General features: G+C 42.6%; 1 protein-coding gene across 4 annotated transcripts in view; it reads right to left on the bottom strand.

Annotated features, from left to right (window-relative positions):
- Positions 1 to 1,025: 1,025 nt before the first annotated feature.
- CHST10 (carbohydrate sulfotransferase 10) overlaps positions 1,026 to 24,011 on the bottom strand; it is a 217,843-nt gene continuing 194,857 nt past the window's right edge. For all 4 annotated transcript variants that reach the window (XM_069636701.1, XM_069636699.1, XM_069636700.1 and 1 more), the window contains one exon: positions 1,026 to 22,209. In XM_069636701.1, coding sequence (XP_069492802.1) covers positions 21,672 to 22,209 — 538 coding nt within the window. In that variant the 3' untranslated portion in view covers positions 1,026 to 21,671. The remainder of the gene's footprint in view (positions 22,210 to 24,011) is intronic.

Below are 24,011 nucleotides of genomic sequence, written 5' to 3' on the forward strand. Positions count from 1 at the left end.
TCACCATTATGAAAAGGGTCTTTTTTCAGTATATACAAAAAATAAAAACATGGCACTAAACCAATTTTTGGAAAAGCAAAATCGTATTTGATCGAACTGAAAACACTGAATGTCAAAACGCCAAAGTGTTCTTTATTCCATACTTCTTGATTGTAGCATTGTTATTTCAACACAAGGACCATCACACAACAAAGCGTATCCAAGCCTCCCCCCGAATTCCACACTCCCCAAATATCCGGCTTTTCCCAGCACCCACTGATACTTGTTAATAGTAATAGCTTGGCCCCTCCACCCTCCCGTGCATTGCCTGGTGTTCCCAACACTTCCCCCCCCCCCCACTATTTTACAGGCCCTCCAAACTCAAAAATGTATAGGCTTGCCATAAAAGCATCCCCAGCCTCACCCATCCTTTGGGTTAACTCATTGCTGATTAAGCAGACTCAATGTGGAACTGTATTGTAAACAGATTTTTTTATTTTTGTTGAACGCTATAAAAAAACAAAACTATTTTAGATTGTGTGTGGTCTCAGTAGAGGATATCTCACATGGTTAACTATTTATACCTGCCTTATTATAAGCTTAAATGTTATTTAGCTCGCCTAGTGTACCCTGTACCTAATTGTGTTTTTAAGTTTTTGTATTCCCCCAGTTTTACTGAGTTGGCTGCCATGAACATTTTTTTTAACTTACTGTTGAATTCTTTTTTAACGTGCTTCTTTCATCCCAACATATTTACTGCGTACCAATGCCTTCCAGTTTTTTTCAGTCTTTATCAAACACATTTCGCTGAACCCCAGTACCCTAGCCAATTCACCTTCATTTATTTGAAAAACAATGATGACATCTTGTTACAACGGTCACTTCTTAGCACTTTTGCATCATTTAGTGTTTTCATTGTGTACACATTACTTCACGTTGTGGCTCAAATACATTCCATGGCGCTTTTCAAATAGCTGCTTTGGCAATGCTGTTTTTACACTTTGTCGACATGCGTAATCTTCTTTCGTTCCAATAACACAAAGTCGTTTTCATCCCATTATTTATTGTTCCAATGAAAAAAGCATCATTAGAAAACAAGCAATGCTAAAATACATTACTTCACAATTAGGCCTAATAGCCAACAAATGTATAGGATGATTTATTTTTTCTAAATTCTTCTAAAGAGCACACACTTTTTGGCAACTCCAGTGCCTCCTTTCATTGAGTTTTGCAAAGAAAGCAAACAAATCAGACTTCAAGTCATAATATGGCTAGCAAATTGATATGGGATTATAGTCATGACCCATTAAGTACTGCCATCGACCCTCAGTATTACAACTGCAACAACATAACCATGCAGAGGCCACCAGCAAGAAATAACTACTGGTGTTGTCAACAAAATTAGAATGGAATTTAGAGTTCCAACATTACAAGCAAACTGTCCTATAACTTGGGAGTTACTCCTCAGTTTGTTAGGTACAGATTTATGCAGCAGGTCAGATAATCTTAATGATGAAAAAGGTAGGTTCAAGTGGTTCTGGAGAAAGAGTGGCAAAAGTCCTTTTTGAGGGCATCAAGGCCTCCAGGTTGTTCAACATGCTGCCTGCTGGCCTCCTTACAGATCTCCAACCTTTTTTCTCTGGCCCACAATGCTGTGCGCAGAAAGTAAACACAGCTCCGAGTCTTGTTTACATTCTGCGTTTCCACCCCCCTATCTCTCCCCTAGCCATTCAGCAGCTTCCACGTGTCTGGGTAGGGAAGAGGGATGGGAACCAGCCTTTTCTTTTCTGTGTCATGATGTAGAGGAGACGTTGGAGAGATGCAGGTGTTTTCATGAACAGTGTCGAGCTCTGTGCCGAGAACCAAAGCTAAGAACTGAGGGGTTGGGGGGGCTAGAGTGTCAATGTTTACTTGAACTGGGTCAGGAAGCTGAATGAGTGCTACTTTTCATTTTACTGGAGTGGATAGGTACACTGTGTTTGATACATGTGGCCCTGGCTTGGACATACAACTTGAGGCTTACCCTGGCATATGTTGGCAGCAACTGCATTTGTGAGGATGTACCTCACACATGCAGAATCTACATTTACTAGGGATAAGAGCCGTATAGTTTCACTAATTGGATTTTACTGATGCATTTGAGGCTGCACTTGGCATATGTTGGTGGCAACGGCATGTGTGAGGACGTACCTTATATATGATAAATCTACCAGGCATAGGAGACATTAACTGGCATTTGAGGCTGAACTTGAACTATGATGGCAGCACAAGCGAGGATGTTATATATACCAACATGACCCATTCCATTTGGGAGATGCTCGTCCGGTCCTGGTATTACCTTTGAATTATTGGAGTTGTAGTGCTGGGTTTGAGGGACAATCTAGGACTGCAAGGCCCAGAATGCAATGTGAAACCAGGACTAGAGTGAAGGCATGTATGGGATGCATTTTACATATTACAACTATTTTAACCTGACAGCAAGGTCCATATTGATACCACAGGGTTATGACGAAATAAACTGTGATTTTTAACTGTTCAGTTGTTCTTGACTTAACATGTATGTGTCAAACTAGTTTTTCTAGGACTATAATTAATCTATTAGCCAAAGTGCCTACATTATGCTCAAAGGTTGGAAAATCAGAGGAAATGAAACTGATGATGCCGAATGTCACATTTTAAGGATACCTGGATCCCTAAATTTTATCACTATTAAGACAAAACAGGAACATCATGTGTTAATTTACCAAATAAAAGTAGCTCTCATTTTACAAAACATGCAAATAAATTTGACAACCTAGCTGGTCAGATAATTGAGCGAACTCTCAGAAACAGAGCATTATGTCCAGTGGTTTTTCTTCAAAGCTGCCAGGTAGATTTCAGAAGAAGCAACCACGATTAGTTTCTTGATATCCAAAGGGATAGCTCAGACAGGAAAACCGAGGGAGGATTAGTGAAAGATTGGTTGGGCATATTTACATCGCTGGGATTCGCTGACAATCAGCGGTGGGGAAAAAAAAACAGTCTTTCACATGCGACATTGGCTAGAAGAGCAAATGACAGCATTAGATGTTGACGGTTCACTGATGAAGACTCTGTATCTGCCAGCATTACAACTTGGAGGTTGAAGAAAGCACATATATGAGAGATACAGCTCAATTGGCAATCTTTGTATGAGGAGTAACCACATAATTCCATGTGGTGGAACAGCTCAGTCCTTGTTCAATGAAAGAAAAAACAACTGGGCAGAGATTTTCAATGTAGTAAACCCTGTCTTTCTGAAATCACAATGGAGAATATATTGTATACGGTATTTTTAGATTTTCGAGTGTTATGCATTTTGTTGCTTTTATGGATTTTTAAAAATACTTTTCAGAAATAAACCTTACACGGCGTGGCCTAAGGCAATGCAGGGGAAGACATTTTAGAAGGCAAGTTAGCTGCTATTCCTTTCAAACACACCACAAATGTGCAGCCGGTTACCTGGATCTTTTTGGTGCACATGCCACTGAAGAGTTTAAAGCCTGGCGGTAGCTCTTAGTGCCAGGAGCTCTGAGGCAAAAGGGGAATAATAAAGTGAAACACATCTACACAGTTACAATACCAAGACAGAATGAACATTTCTGATTGCCCAATGGCATAGGAATGATTGTCTATGTGTTCGAGGTACACAGGCCAAGGTCACTCTTGTTTGGCAATTGCAAAGGGTGCACCAAAAATGTTACAAGCAGTTCAGCGCCGATTGGCCAGGCTTGTCACATTAAGGAAGCATTTGGACTGTGCCAACACTTTCTTGCAGAATGCAGAAGTATAATATGGAACATGCCATGTGCCATCACAGCTGTATAAAACCAAAGTAACAACAGGAGAAAACTGCTGCTAGTGCTGCCGGAAACATTTACTGACCACTTGCACATGGACACACCTCCCATTACGATAGCCAGACCCTTGGCACTTCTTGACCTCTGAGCTTGAACAGCAGCAGCTTACATGATTAAAAGGAGGCAGGGGTGGACTGGGAACTAAAAGAGGCCCTAGAAATAATGTTCAAAGTGGCCCCAAATGACACATTTACACCAAGCCCAATGCATTTCCTATGAGAACATTTCGGAATACCACACAAAAGAGGCCCAGGGTCCAGAGGCCCACCGGGAAATCTCCAGAGTTCCCTATAGCCAGTCCACTCCTGGAAGGAGGTGCCACTGGCTCAGCACAGGCAGGAGTTCAGCCTGCCAAGGAGGAAAATGTAACTTCTACAGACTGCAGCATAAAAACCCGCACTGAGCACAACATACCATAACATAACAAGGGGTTCTGAATGGATACCCCTCCTTTATTTTGCCTAAACAAGATCTTCCACACTTACTTCTTCTACGTTCACTTCAGCAGACACTTACTTCTTAATGCGTTTACTTCTCCTTACCTTTACTTCATCTTTAAATTGTCAAGATGAAAATGGATATGGGGAGGCTAGCCGTAAGGTTAGGGTTGCGGTCAAGGGGGTTTAGAGGGAAGAATATCGGTAAGTAAAGAAGGAGGGGTGATTGGGGGGTCGCCTCCTGTAATGGCAAAGTGAATGTTAGAAGAAGTGAAAGAGAGAAGCAGTAAAGGTATGAAGAGGTAAATGCGACAAAGTGAATGCAGAAGAAGTGAAGACATACATCCTTCTCAATGATATCATCTGCAAGGAGAGAAATGTTCCAGTTCTATATTAGTGGAAAACATTACTAATGTTGATATTTACAATACTATAGGTTGTGATCCTTACACAACCTGTGAGCGACTCCCAGAAGACTTGGTAAGCGACAGAGTTCTATTCAGGATATTCCATGGAATGGGTTCAGTCTACTAACAGTCCAACACTACCGCCCCAGCTTATACCATACTGCTATAGGGCAGGAAGTTAATGCTTCTATCTCAGGGCAGATCTCTGGAAAAGGTTCCTACGTGGAATCTGAAATCCACACTTTGCAAGTAATTCGATAAGCACAAAAATATGCATATCTATAAACCCAATCAGATACAAGATACAAAAACTAAAACAAATAAAAGGCAATATCGTGTTATATCCACATAAGATCTTTTGTTTGCAATCTCCCAGACAAAATGCTTGCCTAGAGAAAAAGATGAGAACAGCGATTAATAGACTACCTTGGAGGGAAAGCCAATAAACGATTAGGATCTCAGAAAAGTCTAACTCATTTACAAGGTTTCGGTCTGCAAGTCTAACATCTTAATGGAGGCCATACATTACAATGCTTACATTGAAGGCAGCTTCATTTGAGCATAAGCATTAATAAGCCCTTCACAAATATTAACAGGATACAAAACAGGAATGACCTGAGCATCTTTTGCAGACAGTCACTCAACTCAGTTCTTGGTGAGTGCATCCCAGTTGCTACTACACACCTAATGGGAAGCAAAAGTATGACAACGCATACTATCACACTATGGGTAAAACGGCGGATAGACCCTAATCAAGCCTATTGAACCTGTGCTTCCAGTCTTCAGTGTTAACCTGCAAACATACACAGAAAAATGTAAACATATGGATTGTAAAACGTTAACGTCAACCTAAACCTATCCTGCATTTGAACTTTTTGAATATAATTATGACTTTCATAGCTGGCTGTGACTAGGAAATTGAGATTTTAGGGACCCAAAGGCTAGTATCATTACATTGGGCCTCAACACGGCATTGGCGGTATCCCGGTGGAAATTGCGCCGGGATACCTCCAATGCAAATAGTATTATTGCAACTCGGTCCGGCGCTATTAGCGCCAGATCCCGAGTTGCACTAAGGCTGTTACTCCCCATTTAGTGTAGAGTCCATAGGACTCTATGGGGAAGTAACAGCGCCATCAGTGCCAGCGCAATTAGCGGTGAAAATGGGCAGAAAGTGGGACTAAACCAGACACTGACAGGTTTCTAAGGGGACCATCCTCCAAGGGACTTTATTAAATGTTTGCTCTAAGGTGGCTATAGGCACACAGCAGGTGTCAACGCGCACCAGAAATAGGATGGTTATACAAGTTTTATGGGCAAACCTCCCACTTTGTTAAGACATGTGCATCCCGGGTGCTCAGTTGTTAGTAAAAAACACTTTGGGCCTCATTACACGGAAGGCGGTAAACCATGGTGCTATTAGCACCATGGTTGGTGCCGATACCATACCGGTACCACCATGGAGGAAAGGGGAATTACCACCCCATTCCAAGGTTGGCGGGGCCGTAATTCCCCCTTTCTCCATGGCCCTTCCCCATTCCCATAATGGGAATGGGGAAGGAGCTAATTAGGGTACCGTAATTTGCACCAAGGTCTACAACAGCCGTTAAGGTCGGGTCCCGCAAAGGGACCTCGTAGTAAGGCGGTAAGGGTTAACGGTCACCGGTATCCTTACCGGTGACCGTTAACCCTTACCGCCTTCTGTGTAATGAGGCCCCTTGTCACACTCCTTTTTTAGTGCAGCAAAATCATTCTACCGTCAAGATGTTGAGTTTGGCAAAAGAGATAAGGATTTGGTGTGGGGGTAAATAGAGGCTGTGGGGTATCCCCTCCACCCCACATTTTGCTCAATACACAAAATTTAAAACCAAAGACAACTGAAACATGAGCGGTAAAAACACAGGGATCCATTGTAGCATTAAGACACAAGCACACCAGGTACATATAATATGGAACCCACATGCTGATCAAGTTGTTGAATCTTAACTTAAAGCAACCGTAACAACAATGGGATCAATCCTCTACTGAGAACAACACCCATTTATATCAGTCTGATTCCACCCATAAAAGAAGTCTACTCCAAAATGCCAAGCAAATCTCTGAAAAAGAGTTCCAACTGCAACCCGGGGTACATGTTTCTGACTCAGAGCCCCATTAGTGAGTTGCAGCAGCATGGCTGGGCACAGACAGCAAGGGATCCATGTCTGGAGTGCCTCTATTGGCTGGATCCGACAGATATGCAAATCAGTGGTACTAAAACGTGACTGAGGTCTTCCTGAGTGAGTTAAAGCCCATAGAAAAAGCACAGGTGTTCTCTTCTTGTGGCATGTCAGTCGCTTTGACATAGAGTGCCTTGTGCCTACAACAATCATTGGTATGTTCTCCAGACTTCTTTAGGTGTAATACAATATCTTGTCATGTGTGTGCCTCTCTTGCGATCGCACATCCTGTTCTCGCTCTCCTGGATTATCTCTTCCTAAACTCTTCAGATGGTACTTCAGTTGTTTACCTTCTTCAAATCGATGAATGTGTCACACAGCAACGTGCAAACAAGGCCTACCCAAAACCTAGCTCTATGTCCAGTCCTTAGCAAGCCAGTATCATGTCACAGCTTGCCTGTGACTGTTGGTGAATGCACTGCTCGAACAAATGCACATAAAACATGCAGCTTCTTGAGAAGGCAAAGACATGAAACCCAAACCTGAAAATAAACTTAGATGTCAATTGCACATTTTCAAAAAGCTAGGAAGAGCAAACAAGGAAGGAGTAATACAGCCTCTTCTCAAAAGAAATGATTGCTTTCCAGTCAAACTGTGAGAAGCAAAATAATGTTTTGATAGAAATGTAGGCCAAGATGTATGCATGGTCAAAACCTCAGATTACGCGTGCGTAAAGAAGCAAGATTCACCAGTGTGAACATCCAGGAATACTGCATCCATCAGAATGATTTACAAATAAAATGTCTATTTTGTCACATGATCATACCGCGTTAGCATACCTTAACAAGGAAGTTGCTGGGAAAGAGAAAATCCCTGAACAGGCCAACACTCCCCGTTTTGAAATACTGGCAAACCACCCATTCTTCGAGCAGCTGAACATTTATAAAGGGCCACAGACCCCTCTTGAAAGCCTGTTCTCACTCTATGTGATGAATCGGCACAAAGGCTAGGACAATAAAACACAAACCAATGCTCAAGTACCTTAACTCTGGTGTTCTGATAATGCTACTCTGCCTCAACCAAACTGCTCTGCGCAGCTTTGCAGCATCTCACCCAGTGGCAGATGGCGTGGTTTCAGAATGCTGTGGTCCTTGGGATGGCGAAAAAAGCGACCAAATTATGATGGAGAGAAAACAGCATCAAGATGGTTGATTGAAAGCCAGATGAAATCCAAGATGGCAGCCTAACGTTTATAACACCGGCTTTCCTCTCCCCATGACTAGGGCATAACTGCCGGGGTTGATGGGAGAGAAGACAACACTAAATGCAGCCAGTCCAATTTCTGTTAGTAAAATGATATAATCAGGAGTAGGTAGTAGACACTTCAGTGAATCTGCTCTAGCTAAATAATGTCTTTCTGAAAACTGCTTCTTGCTGGGCAAGCTTAGAAAGCTACTGAAGAATGTTCCATTATTAATTAAGCAAAGAGGTTGTAGAAAGCCTTTGAAAAATGTTGCCTTATTGGCAAAGCCAAGAGATTGGTGAAAGCTGTTGACAACTGTGTTACTAGCAAGATGAGAAGTTAAAGAAATACCTCTGAAACACTTCCTTTTTGCTAATCAAACAAGAGTTTGTTGACATATTAGATGAAGTGACCGGACATTTGATAAGTAAAGTCCAAACTTGACTTGATGGAATAGGTCACTAAGCAAAACTGTCACCATTAATGAAATGTGCAAAACTGAGCCTTGGGCTTGCATGTCCCACTACAACTGTGGAAAACCAATGCAATAGTTTCCTATCTTCTCCAGAACACAGAAAACCATTATTGAATGAAACATTTGATGTATTGTAGCGCATGCCTGCCCTTTTTCATCATGGTTTGTCCATTTGTCCTAGACATGCACATAGATTTCTTTATATATATATATATATATACATATACATGTATAAGTCAATACCTAAAATAGGACAGATATGTCTTACTATTGGAGATTTAACAAGGATCAAAGACCTAGCATCACTAGATAGCCCATACAGTGCAGAGGAGAGGTCAATTGACTTTCAAGCTCTAAGTATCGATACAACACATGGCCTAGCAAAAGTAAGACAAAGAAAAAAAAAAACACATTTTAATCCTTCGATAACTGCTTTTGGCTGCATCATTTAGGATTTGGTGATAGATCTGAAGAAATGTATACTTTTCACTAAAGGTGTACAAGACAACATGAGAAAAGAAGATTGGAATTTCCTGACTGATTTTCAAAAGAACACCAATTTAGTCCTCAAACCATAAGAAAAAGGTGGAAATGTGGTTATTATGTTAGAGAAATTTCAGTAAAGAGGCTTATTGCGAACTGAGGCACGCTACGTGTTATTCTAAATTACGCATACTATGAAGAGCAAAGCATGTTACAACCAATGGTTAAATGAGTGGAATCAGACTGGACTTATTAATGATGATGAATGATACTGTCTGAAGACGGATTTTCCTATCATATCAACAAATCAAGGGAATGTGTCCCTTCTCCCCAGCCCTCCCCCAACTCCCATGCGCTAGGGCGGTGAGCCCGCTCCACAAAAACCATTCCTAGGGGTGAGGCAAGTGGCACCTCACCAGGAGAGACTAAGAGATAAGCAATCAGCTAAGGGAGTTGAAGGAAGTAACACATAGAATAACAAGACACTATTTAAGGATTGTATATTGATCAGATCTGTGGAAAGAAGAGAACGTAAGTGCAAAATCCCAACTGCCAGTAGAAGGGAGTGCTTCTCCTGACATTAGTTGATTAAAATATTGGTAGGATCAGTTAGGTTAGCTTTGGACAGCAGACTGATTCTTTTGAACCTTTATTTACATCTGACAAGCACCTTAGTTAATAAAGTAGGCAGGGAACACCCCATATTGATAGGGAAAGAAAGGCTTTCTTTTGATTTTTTAATAAACGCATTACAAATAAACTGTCTCATAAAGTCTGTGTCCTTCTTCTGACTCTGCATAGTCCATAAGTGTCTAAAGAGACAACCGGGGAGACCCAAAGTTGCCTCTAATGGTTCGCTTTTGGAAAACACCAGTCGTTATGTTGATGAGGTACCTGTTCCTCTAGTTGTGCGTCTTCCCTCATATTTGAAGATCATTTGAATTATAATGATAATGATGTGTTATTTATATAGTGCCTTTATCCAAAGTGCTTTAAAGAGCACATATTTACATACAATATCACCCAACCGAAATTGGTATTCACTTATCGACCTCGGAAGGATGAAAGGCTGAGTTGGCCTTGCCGGGATTCGAAACCTGCGACCTGCAGATCACGCTCAGATCGCAGCAGCGAGCGCTCAACCCGCTGAGCTATCTTACCGGCATAATCTTGTAACCATGGATGTAGTCTAATTATATACATCCATTGACCATCAACATGAGATTGATGCATGTGAAACTTTCTAAGAACTACATCTGTAAATCTGTTGAAACATTCAGAGAGGTTTGTTGAAATGCTAATATTTTGCCTGACAGTATTTATAATCAACAATTGAGAGGAACAGCTTTGGGCACTACCTTTGCTCCACCCTAGACCAATTTAATGATGGGCTTTTGGGAATAAAATAGAGTTTGGCTTGAAGCTAACACTGAGCACACGCACACAATGGCCTTGTGGTTGAGATAGATCGATGATTTATTCATCATATGGCATAGTGAGATTTCTAAATCACAGGAATTTATGCTGTTCCTCAATAGCAATTATCTCAATCTACAATTCAGAGGTAACACAGTGAAGAACAGTTTTTTTATGTGATCATTTATGTAGAAAATAGTAAGCTTCAATCCGCCAAATTTAGAAAACCCACCAGCTCTAATTCTATATTACATACCCATAGCAAGTATCCAGAAAACCTAAAGTCGAGTATTCTATGAATTTCGTCATATCAGAAGAAATTGTTTGCAGGATGATTATTTGCTGATTCTAGAATTAATGTACATAAATTCAAAGATGTTATTCTAAAAAAAGTAATTGAAAACAAGTTTCTTAAAGTCAGCAATATGAATAGAGAGCATTTTCTGTAGAGAGGCAGTTGTACACGTCATTTATAGAGCCCGCCCCCTCACCTCTGTCATAATGGAAGAACAGCAGGAAAGCAATGTGTTTGACATCTGGTATCATCCCAATATCACATTGAAGATATGACAGACGTTATGTGATCAGACAACCGTACTGAATGCATTCCCAAACTGATGTGGTACACATGAACCTGCAGACACCAATGGATATAGAAGAACTATAAATGAAGTTTGACAGATGTAAAGTGATGCCACTAAAGAGAGAAGATACGTGGACGCACTGAACTCAATGTATGGATATCTAAAGAACGAAGATGCGATTGAAGTGTCGAAGTAACGAAGTAAACATATATGCAAATATGAAGAAAACCATATACACTAAGAAGATAAGAGATGTAGTAGATATATATATGCAGAAACACAATGTAGATAAGATAACATAGAAGCTTGCTAAAATAGAAAATAGAATGCAATTAAAGCAGCCATGTTAAGAAAATGGACGTCGGCATGGTATAATAGTAAGCAAGAAGCCTCGAGGAGGGAAACCAAGGCTGCAATGTTGACAGGCAGTGGAATATAAATTTGTGCAGGATTCAAAGGGTATTTGTTTGGCTCAGAATCAAGGATGTCACAGCAAGGGCAACTATATGGCTCGAAAGGAGTCGAAGAGGACAAGCTATGTACGTGGGACACATTTCTCTTAGATTAAGTAAAGGAGTAAACAGTTGTGAGTGCCAAGTATTGCTCAGTTAAAGATCGAGAAAGCACATGCAGAATGGAGAAACCAAGTCTCCAGAGTCCAAGAAGAGTAATCGCACCCAATATAATGGAATCAAATAGGACTAAATAGAAGGGCAGAATGGACAAAATTATGGTCTGATAAAACTTGATTCAGGACCGGAAGACAAGGCCTATTCATAAATCTCTAGATGAAGATAGCAATGTACCATCACTCCCTTTAGAGTTCTGAGGAAGAGAACAGTCAGCAAGGTCAACTACAAAGAAGAAGCCTTGGTTTATGGCCTAACTGATGAGAGATGGTAGGCTAATTAGCTAAAAAAGGCAGTTGTCCCCTTGCATCTGGGTTTCATTGCTTATATGCTGCTAACAAACCGAATGTCCAAGGTTGGTAAGCGTGCCAACTAATCATGAAGTCCTATGTGATGGTGGACCATACATTGCTGCAAGGGCCAATAGGCTGCTGTTATTACGTAATCATCTGAATTTTACGTATTTCGAGGTGGTTCAAGGCATGCCTACCAGATGAGTCATCCAATGATGATACGAACACTTAGAAAAACTGTATCTATACATTTCCACTAACCAATCCCTCCACCCAGTAGGTTTTGTGGATATATGTGATCTTACTGCAACAATAACAGAGTGGTAAATTTCATCCCAGAAAAAAAGAGTTTTTTTTAACCTTTTAACATCACCCCAACCCAACCCATTTTAACCCCTTACCCCACTACCCTTTATTTATTTAATTCATGTTTGCAATGTTTTTCGGTGTTATTGTCCACTCTGAAAGTTTTTGTTTCCAATAAAATGACGGGATACTGTTTTTTATTGTTAGCTACGTAGGATGAAATCATAGCTGACATATGTTGAGGTATAAAACCTTTTGTGTACCCGAAATGCAATGAGAGTGTGTGAGTTGAGATTTGTTTTGCTTGCCAGATTTCTCTACTGACTCGATAATAAAGCAGTATTTTGCCATATTCCTTGAATCTGACCTATTATTTGGGCCTGGGATAATTTTTTGTTGTGGTAAAGCCATTCGGCACTTGGAACGCTCCAGGTGCTATTGTACATTTCTGATAACTAGGAAGGAAAAGGAGAAGCAATTAATGGGTCATAGTAGGGTTGATCTGAGAAAAGAAAAGATTAGGATGATTAGCCCATATGAGGATAGAGTGAAGTCGCTCATCAAGAAACAATGGCATGTGATAATGACCGATAGGATCTTAAAATGAAACTTATAGGGCCTCATTACAAGTTTGCCGGTCCAGTAACTACGGTACCGGTAAGCTTGCCGGTACCGTAGTTACCGGACCGGCAAACTATGAGTTCTGCTCGCGGGTGCCTTTTCACCTGCCAGGTCGGACCTGGCGGGCAGAAAGGCACCCACGAGCAGAGCATGTCGGATGCACCGGCACTATTCTGAATGGTGCCGGTGCATCCGACCTCTCCATTCCCATTTATGGGGCTCAAATGGGAATGAGAAGTACAAGTTTCCGGCCTTTGGCAATGGGGAAATACAAGGTCCGCCATGGTTGTAATGGCCCTGTATTTCCCCATTGCCAGGGATCGGAAAAATGTGCAAGTTTGGCGGCAGCCTGCCGGTTTTACCGGCAAGGCTACCACCAAACTTGTAAGGAGGCCCAAAAAGTCCTTTGACATCCTAGCGTAAATCACCCTCATTGTGAGAAATATGTTGGTACTGAGCTTACAGCACATATGAGCGATATAAAAGAGGACCAATCATACTCGACTGCTAAACATTACAGGTAGGTACAAAATAAAGAATGGAAACAAAATGTATTCGTGTCCTGAACACGAAAACTCCACCTAGACATAACTATGATGAAGAGCTATACACCTTTTCATGGTGAATTGATTCATAAATATTGCGTAATATTGTAGTAGTAAACTAAATTGCTCTTAAATAATGTACAGTTGAAGACAGTGGGGTAAAGTGGGCATAACTGTATATCAAAGCATTAGTGTATATGTGCTGCTTTTTTTATAATAAGGTGCACAAATTAAGCTAACAATAGCTCTTTTGTGAATTATTTTTACAGATTATTAACATCAATATAGTGGCATTTCTATATATGGATACAAAGATTGTATAACTGGTGTATGAGCAGTTTTTTTGTTAGGCCACTTAAACCTGATCTTTTAAAGTTACCATTGAACATAATTAGTTATAAATATACGTGTCCCCTATGTCAAACTGGCCTGTCGCCTGCTCCAAAGGCAATACCGGCTCTCCGTTCTCACCAAGAAGAGAGCCCTCATCCAAGCCCACATCTCTGCGGCATCTAACAATTCGGCCGAACTCTTTTAAAATCTGCAAGGAGCTGGCCAACCCTGCTGCAGTCTCTACCTCTCCTGTCCCCTCCCAGGCCCTCTGCACAGCACTGGCCTCTCACTTCATTTCAAAAACTCAGGACATCCTGTCCTCACTCACCTCCTATCACCTCCCCCCTCTATTCCCTGCTCTTCCTCTGGCCCTTCTGCAGCCATCGCTCCTCTCCCCTTCTCTGCCTTTCCCCTTTTTTCTGCTGACGCGGTTTCGAGACACGTCCAATCTATGAAAGTCTCATCAAAACAGGTCCACCCCTGTTCCTCCAAAACTATCAAGGACCACATTGACTTCTTGGCTCCTGCCCTTGCTGACTTCTGCAATCACTCCTTCGCCTCTGGAGTCTTCCCATCCCCTCTCAAGCACTCCCTTGTGCACCCCCTTCTTAAGAAACCCTCTTCCGACCCCACCTGCCCAGCTAACTATCGCCCAATCTCTATCACTCCCTTCCTGGGCAAGCTCCTGGAGAAACTGGCCACCTCCCAGCTTAATCTCCATGCTGAAGCTGTTGGTAGTCTTCATGACCATCAGTCTGGCTTCAGAGCTGCCAGAAGCACGGAAACTGCTCTCCTGAACATCCGTGAGGACCTGCTCTCGAACCTTGACTCTAACACTCCATGTGCTCTCATTTTGCTTGATCTCTCTTCTGCCTTTGATACTGTCAAACATACCATCCTGCTCAACCGTCTCCGTGATAACCTGGGTCTGACTGGTCAGGCTCTGGCGTGGCTGACCTCTTTCCTCTCCAACCGACCCTCCCAGGTCCAACTGGGGTCTTTCCTCTCTGACATCTTTTTCTCTACCTTTGGTGTCCCCCAGGGATCTAACCTCTCTCCCTGGCTTTTCAACCAGTATCTGGCACTCCTTGCCCACCGCATCGCCGCTCTCTGCCCCAACTTTCAGTGCTATGCGGATGATAGCCAGCTCATTTTCAGGCTATCCTCGGCCTCCTCTTCTCCTTCCCTCATCTCTGACTGTCTTTCTGCTATCCAGGAATGGTGTTCCGCCAACGACCTCTGCCTTAATGCCAGTAAGACTGAGATCCTACTCATCGGCACACCCACTCCCTCCTTCCCTGCAGTGCTGCTCTCTGGCCGGCCGATCTTGGCCCTCTTCCTGCACCTACCTGCAAGGCAAAAAACCTCAGGGTCATCTTCGACTCCACACTCTTCTTCTCTCCTCACATATCCGACGTCTCTAAGAAGTCACACTACCAGCTACACCTCCTCAGAGGTATCCTTCCTTTCCTCTCCTTCCCCCAGAAGCTCACTGTCTCTAGAGCCCTGGTTCTCTCGAAGCTGGACTACTTTAACAGCCTCTATCTAAATCTGCCTGCCTCTACTCTGCGCCCTTTGCAACTCATCCAGAACAGGGCTGTGAGACTTGTCCTTGGCCTCAACCCCAGGGACCGTATCTCTCCAGGACTGAAATCACTACACTGGCTCCCAGTGACTGCGAGGATCAAGTTCAAAACCCTCTGCATTGTCCACAAGGCCTTCTGGGGCCTTGGGCCAAAATACCTTCAACTCTCTCTTCCTAAATATCTTCCTTCTCGAGCTCTTCGCTCATCCGCCTCCACCTCCCTCAGGGTCAGCCGCTTCTCCAAACAACGAGTTGGGGGCAGATCTCTCTCTGCTGCAGGTGCCTCCCTCTGGAACAGCCTTCCTGCCTCCCTGAAACTTGAGGAGAACCATCTCCGGTTCCGGAAGCACCTCAAAACCTTCCTCTTTGCCTCAGCTTTCTCTTCCCCTCTCCCCTGCTAAACTTACTGAAACTGCACTGAATCTGCAACGGGGCCACTCACCATTCTCGGTCCTTGGCCCAGCCACTCTCCCCTGCACTGCCTCCCTGGCAACCCCTGCACTGCGGGACTGTGTCTGTATCCCTACAGCCCCCCCTTCCCAGCACTTGTCTGCACTTACCTCGCACTTGCCACCAGCTGGCCCTTGTTATTTATCCTGTATGCCATTAACCCTGTACTGCACTTTCCCCTCTCCCTTTCCCCCTTGCACTTTTCCCTTCCCCTCTACCCTTGCGCGATCTGAATGATACCTTGCCTAGTAGGATCGTTGTCTGTCTCCCCTTCTCCCCCCCCCGCCTTGAAACACTTGTGTATAGGCGCGTTAGAAATGCCATATCATATGTATATATATATTTATAAATAACTTTTGTAAGAAAGTACTTTATATACAATAGTATACATTTGTTGTTCTGTCATTATAAGGTGGCCAGCATTTTAGTAATGCTAGGTATGTTTTGCTTTTGTGTAATGAACATTTAATAGAAGTGGCATTTTGATGCAATGTGCCCTGTAGCTTAATTTCATGTCCACTGTTCAAAATACCTGTGAGCAAGCTCTAAGTAGAGGGAAAAATGAGTGAAGCTTTTGTGTTGCCATGACACAATAAAGACATGTATTTGTGTACTGGATCACTGATTATGTTTGGACTTGTGTTGCGGGTACTTCAAACCAATGCCTCGTCTAGCGTTGGAAATATGCAGTTTTATATATAAGACCACCAGCATCTTATTGGCCAAGCTGGGGTTGTGATGCACAAGGACAGCCAAACAGTGTTCAGCCAAGGTTGCTAAAGAGATAAACGCATGCTAGCTCTGATCCAACTGTAGAGGGACATCAAAAGGAACCCCAACTGAATTGGCCCTCTTCGGGCATCTCAAGAATGTATGCCAAAGATCCTATCATATCCAAAAGCATGTCATAAGAGAGCTTTCAGGACTTGTCTGGGTTCTTGCAAGAGTCCAACCACATCTAGACAATCCAGGCCATTGACCACTTGGGAAGACAAGGAGAAGAAGACACCAAAAGCATTGGTGTCAACAGTCTAGTAAATTAAAGTCCTGATACAGTGGACCATACACTCCATGGGCCAAAAATCACCATAACAGGGCAGGCACACATAAGATGGCACTGTAAGCTCTATGAGGATTATTAAAATGACAGCCAGATGGTGTAAGCCCTTACACAAAAGGAAGCACATCAGGCCACAAAACCTTCAAAAGGCTACAATGTTGGTCCCCATAGACATCAAGAGGCTCATCAAACAGACCCGCTTCCTGTGCCAGCATCAATGGTGTTATGGGTAAAATGGTTGGCCAAATCACCCACAGCTCCCTGTCAATATAGGGACCTTGAGAAGCCTGGAATGAAACTTGCAGCTTTGCACTACTGAATGGAGATGTTGCACCTTTGCACTACTTAATGGAGATTTTGCAGCTTTGCACTACTGAATGGAGATTTTGCAGCTTTGCACTACTGAATGGAGATTTTGCAGCTTTGCACTACTTAATGGAGATTTTGCTCTAGTGCTGCTGTGGTCCCCTCTATCGGTTAGGCTATGGAGGATAGCCATTTATTTGATCCACGCATGACACCACAGAAGTCCTGCCTATACTGTGAAAAGATAGGATTCTAGAATCCCCTTAAGTGAAAAGAAGGGAGCTAGAGGATGTTCCACTCTTAGGATGTCAAGTCTAAACAGAGATCTCACCTCACCCAAATGGCTAAAAACAAGAGAATGCCAGTGGTGCCAACATTCCTTGTACTAAGAGAGGCCAAAGCTAAACAATTGTAAGGCTTTTCAAGGGACAGCTTCACGCATTAATCAACACCAACCTTAATAGACTTAGCGACTTCTTGCCTGAGGCTTAATTCCACGAGCATGGCGGAGCACTGAATACTCCCAGGGGCAAAGGTCTAGAAGAAAATCCATATTAGTTTTACAAAATTAGAACCAGCTAAAAGAAGTAGGACAAAACATAGCAGTTAACAAAACACAATTCTTAACATGAAATTGAGCAATTAGTATCATTATTGATACTGTACAGATTAGTGGGGTGCAGGTGAGCCAGAATCACTACATGGCCCATTCTCTCCCCACCAAACACACAGTCATTTTCAGTGCCAAGTGATTGCTGCGATAACCAACTGTTAACCTAAATGTGCAAAAATGCCAGTCATAAGTCTTGTAAGAACAAAGACCAGTGACATTAAACAACTGCAAAAGGGAAGCATGGAAAACTCAGTATCACAAGAGAAAATAGCTATCAAAATGCAGACTGCATGCTACCACCTTCCACAATGATGCAGGCCAATTCAAAATGATTTATCAGAGTAACACCTGGCTAATTGCGCCCATACACCCCTCTTCACCTCACATAAACCAATATCTGATTATAATAAATAGTCCAACACTCTTTTTTCTTCAAAAGGAATTTATATATTCATCTGTTTTTAATGTCCAACCACAGTCAAAACATATTTCAACCGCTTCATGGCCTTCCTCAGGGCTTATATTAACCCCAATCCTTTTCGCTGGGTTTAACTTCTTAAACCTGGTTGGAGTTTCAAATATCTTCACAATCTTAAGACTCGTGGATTGCACCCTTTATATATTGCTTGATAGCCCTTGCTACAACATAGACCAGCTAACACCCACCGCTGCACCTGGAATGAATTTCATCCGCTGGGTTGCCTAATCCCAGCTCCGTGTTGGGTGATGGCGGCGTTCCGCATGGTAGATCAAAATGATGACAGGATCCTTGTGGGTGAATAAAAGCACCCTAATGAAGCAGCAGCAATAAGGCTCCGAGCACTGGCGGCGGCTGGCTGGCCCCAAGCTGGGGAGGATCTAGCGGTGTGCCCAAAAGTGGGGCATTATATGTGGGTCTGCACATGTCCGAGCACAGTCCCAAAGGAAAACAGGGGAAATTAATAACAGAAGGAATAACATGCAGGCGAGACCAAAGGGTCTGAGATCAATGGTTTATATGTAAGAAGTGAACCTACTACTGGCATCGAGGTGGGAGATGGGACACAAGCAGTGCAAGGTAAACACATGGGAAGTAAAAAGGAAAAAAACAAGCACCCCAAGCCCGCCGTAACACAAGACAGAAAAGCATGACACTTAGCTCTTTGCTGGGAAGAAAACAAAGGGCCTTAGTAGTCTGCAGTTGCCACATATACCCTGCCTTCATAATCTACTTTTTGTTTTGTGTGGGTATTCAATGCTGCAGCTGTGGAAGCTCACATTAAAGAGATGGTGAAATAAAAATAGCCTTATTGACTGTCATAAAATAGCATGCAATAGCAACATATAGGAGAAACAGACTACTGAATGCTCCATCAGAGTGTATACAGTTAACAGTGGCTATGTATACATGGACTCTTCTCCCAGGATGATGGTCAGAGATGCTGGCACAGTACTGCAGAATCCGTGCAAAGGGCATCGGCCGCTCATCAGAATTCACTTTCCATTGCAAAGCAGTCTCCAGCAGTAGAACCATTACAGGAACTAAGGCAGAGCATAAGTTGTACTTTCACTGTTTGAACCTCATCTGTTTTGGTCATTTTCAGGCCAGGCTTACGTTTCACCGACATTGTAGCATTTTAGCTCATGATCAACACATGGTGTTGATAGGAATATTAAGCAAACAATAACAATTACATTAACATGAATTATTTTACATTGCAAAAAACATTCATTGTGTGTAGACAGCCTAATGCAATATGATGAAATGTATCTCCTATTGGTGCATACATTTTGTCAACTAGTGAGCTGGAAGGAATAAACCTGATTTTATCTATTAACATAGACTGCATGGTGCTTATAAGAAAAAAAAAACAATTGGTTCAATTATGCAGAAATATTTTGGTTACTCCTAGTTATGACGTTGGAAAGTAATATTAATGCCACAGGGACAAACATGCATAAAAGTCATCTATTTTGCACAGCAGCAACAATTAGACACAAATGAATCCCAGAACTCCAGATTACGTTGCCATCGTCTGAACCAGACCCACTATCCACACCCCCCACCACAACTACCCATAAGGGTTTAGGTGCCACTACATGAAGCAGTCTTTTTTCCAGGACTTCAAATGGGACCCCTGGTCTGCACATGAGGGAGAAAGAGTAGGACATTTGGGACCACCAGAGATCAGCAACAGAAAGTCATCTACACAACTGCCCCATAGCTATTCCTTCACAAGTATGCAGGCTTAATGAAACCCCCCCATCCCCAAAAATGCCTTAGGTGGCATTATATTTGCCTCTGTGCCATTAATGAAATGATGGCTCTCGTCTTAACTAAGAGCCATTAAAACGTGATGTCTCGGCACAGCTTGCTATTATGCATGATCAAAGCTGGGCGAGGACCAGAGCAGAAGAATTTACAATAGGTTTACAATAACATTTGTGAAGAATATTGTCATTGGACCAATCCATGAGCCTAAGCATGAGTGCCAAACATGTACCCCATCAAGAAGGATTTCCAGATTACAGCACCCCTGGAAGAAACAGAGCCTTAAGCAGAAATATCCAAGCCTGCCGGGATACAACACACTGAGCTAAAGTAGAGGAAGAAACCTGGTGAAAAATACACATAAAACAAATAAGCAGTTGAGAGGAAGAATCCCTGAAGTCTTTGGTACAACACTCCTAATGCCAAAGAGAGCACACAACAAACACTGGGGAAAAACAGGGCAAAGGGGACACTCAATAATCCGAAAACCAGGTAACTCCTGAAGGGGTAGTTGTGTAATGTTAAGTCAATGGCCCTAATATCAAAGCAGCCTAAACAAAACCAGGCACATGATCCATTTTATTGAAAGAGCTTCAAGCGATACAGCAGCGTTATCCAGGTGCGCTTGACACAAGCAGAGTAACAAGATTTGCCTCCCACACAGCAACACATTTATAACGTGCAGGTTCACGAAGGAAAATATCCAGACAAAGGCAGAACATTAACAGATGTGCGTTTAACAAAAACAGATAAACAGGCCGATGTTAAGAATACAATGCTGACCGACACATATTAATGGTAAAATAGGAAAGTGAACCTGGAAGAGCAACCAACAAATTCAGCACCTGAACTGCATCTTCCCAACATGAGTCACTGCCTACCTGCAAGCCATGAGCCACTTTGACATCTTAAAAAACGACAAAATCAACCATCCAGGACTTCGAATGCACCCCAAGTCACTGGGAAGGAGAAGTGCAGAACCCATAAGCAGGAATGCAATGTATAATGGCCCAAAGGGCAGAGATGGACCTAAAACAAAACTAAAAAGCACCAAACAGGATCCCACAGAAAGGATATTCTGAGACGATCCAATTCTCAGTCCGAATGTAATGTGTAAAGAGTGAAAAAGAGGACATCTGCAAGTATGTTCCTGTAACCTAAAGGAAGGGACCGGAAGCTGCTGAGCTCAAGGTTCTTTCCTCTTCAGTCACTGTGAGTGAGGAGGTGGTATTGCCGTTCATCAAGTATAATGGTAAATGGTTAAGATGTAGATCAATCAAATACAGTGCTGGGGAACTCTGACCCTCAAAAAATGTGCCCATGAATGGTGACAATAAATTCATCCTTCTTTCTTAAAAAAACAATAAAATTAGCTCCAATGTTCTGTAAAAGACTTCATTTGCTGGCACCGAAGACCTAATGAGATCTTGGATGGTGTATCTGGCGGAATTGGGTCATACGATGGACATCTAATTCTGGGTTCTGGCCAGTTGTTTTTAATTTCTGTTGCTGCGCAATAAAGAAAATGGCGTTCTGCATGACACTTACCTCTGAGCTAAGCTTTAAAATTAAAATATGGAAAAACAACATTTTTGCAAAGGTCCAAAACGCTGAGGCATCAATTAAGCAAAAAGTCCGGCTCCTGGTAACCAAAGAGCTTAAAGTCACCCTTGAAACGTGCATAAAGTCTCCTAATATCTCTTTTGGAGATGCTGGAGAAATAGCTCTGCACCTTGGTTCTGTTGTACAGAGTAATTCCAGGTGGGATTGTTGGGTAAGAAACCAAATGGTCTATTCCGGCTTCCTTTAGAATGTACAAGGCATCAGCCTCCAGTGTTTCGTGATGCCCGACCACACTGTAGTTTATTTCACAGGGGGCACAGAGTTCCACGTAGGAGACCCAGTGGATTATATGCTCGCCAAATTGAAGGTCCAGCTGCCTGCGGTGGGGGTCTCCCAGGTAGCGCACAAAATCCTCAAACTGCAGCCCTCTGGTCTCTGTATGGTTCTTCCTGTACTTGCGAATGATGGCTGGTGCAATATCATGCTTGTACCAGGGTTCAAACCGAGGATTGATGATGAATTTATCCTTAAATGCAGAGATGAGTCTTTCAAAAGGGTCTCTCACAATCAAAAATTTGAAGTATGAATTCAGCCTGAAAAGAGAAAAAAATGACGGATTAATCAACTTTACCACCGGAGAAAACAGGTTTATATTTCGAGCTAACACACTGTCGTAGTTACTTTGCATTAAGTGCAAAATTGCATGCAGGGGGCTGCCAACATTAGCACTTATGTGCTGTTGGGTCCTCTTCATTCAATTTTTTACAAAACTGTGCTCAGCACACTTGTAGCTTCATGTCACGTGTCACAACCAAGTGCACCCATTCCTCGATTTTTATTAATACCACACTTTGTATTTTGGTTCTTACACTCCACAAGTATAAAATAAAAACCAAATGTCAAGTTTCAGAATGCAAACGGTTTTGATGTTGGCTGAAAAACCAGGCATATGTTGCCACACAGCGGTTATTCCAAAGCAGGGCTATTTCTATGCACGGGTTAAGCAGTTCACAGCCCAGGGCGTCCATCAGTTAGGGACATTGAAGACAGCAGCTGGCTAAATAACTCACCTGAGAAAGCCAAGTGCTATTTTGTATTTTTACCATCAATACCAGCTAGCAACAACAAAAGGCTTTGTTTTTGTTGCTGGCTTAAACAAATGTGCCAGAGACTGAATGGAGGAGAAAGGCGCCTCGGTCAGGAATGGAAAATTGAAGGAATGTGGCAAACGAAGGCATAATGTTCAGGGAAGGGACGAATGAATATTCATTTATAGTCTTGTAGCATGTCAGTAGGCTTACTTTCGTTTGCGCTTGCTGTTTTACAGTGACTAGAGAATTGACTGCATGTGTCTGGACAACATGTCTCCAAACCTTTGTGTTATTGTCCGAATCGTTTCCTTCTGGTATATTAATCCAACTGGGAGCAACAAGACGACAACTCCCAGAATACACTGATTTCTTAAACAGAAGCCCACGTGTGGGAAACAGATGGAGTCTCTTGCCAACCCTATGCTGTTTACTGGGAGAGAGGAAAAGAAAACGCTGTTTGTGCAACAAGGGAAATAAGCAATATTTATATTGGTTAGTTAGGTGTGTTGTTGTATTTTGAGTTGTAGGCAAAAGTGCCAGGAGCTGGACAAATAAAACGTTATTGGATTAGAGTGGATTATGGATATAAGACTGAGGGGAGGTAGAAAGCTGCTTTTCTTGTTGAAAGAGGGCTTGTTCCAGTATCGCATACCAGCCAGCACAATTCCTCTAATGTAGCATTGTACAGAATACAAGAGCTACTGCACATTATATCTCAGGACACTGTCCTTCAAAACGCCCCCAGTGTCCATGTGTTTATCCTCTGGTCTATATCTGGCTGTTTTTGCAAGGTTGTTATTGGTTGCCTGAGTTGGGGATGCCACCCACCATATCAGTCACAAACCCGGGGAGCCAAGCACTCATTGTGATCCTTTTGGTCACCTGATGGTTTCTAAAATTGCACCAAAATCTTAAACAGCTGCTGCACAGCCCAATACTGCTAAACAAGGTAATTGCCATAATATAGTGTGTCCTCCTTCGTCCCAATTATCGCATATTGCGGTCCTTGCTCCTCTCCCTAGAGCATTTAACAGTTAATTGGCCGTCTCCTCTTTGGCCCAAATAGGCTCGTCCCTTACTTGGACTATAAGGGTCCTCGGGAGACAGGCTGCTTCCTGAAATGTCCAACTTCACGTCTAGCGACAGTCCACCAGGAGGGTTGTGAATATTCGGTTGAGGGAGGAGACCCACTCAGACATGTAATTTTAGTGTCACATCATGGAAATCTTAATTAAATTCATAAACTCTGAGTGTGTCAAACACTTTTCATAGCAGACACTTCTGCTATTCAAATGTAGTCCAAA

The sequence above is a fragment of the Ambystoma mexicanum genome, chromosome 7p (assembly GCF_040938575.1).
Source record: "Ambystoma mexicanum isolate Mex_15411 chromosome 7p, UKY_AmexF1_1, whole genome shotgun sequence".
NCBI lineage: Eukaryota > Metazoa > Chordata > Amphibia > Caudata > Ambystomatidae > Ambystoma > Ambystoma mexicanum.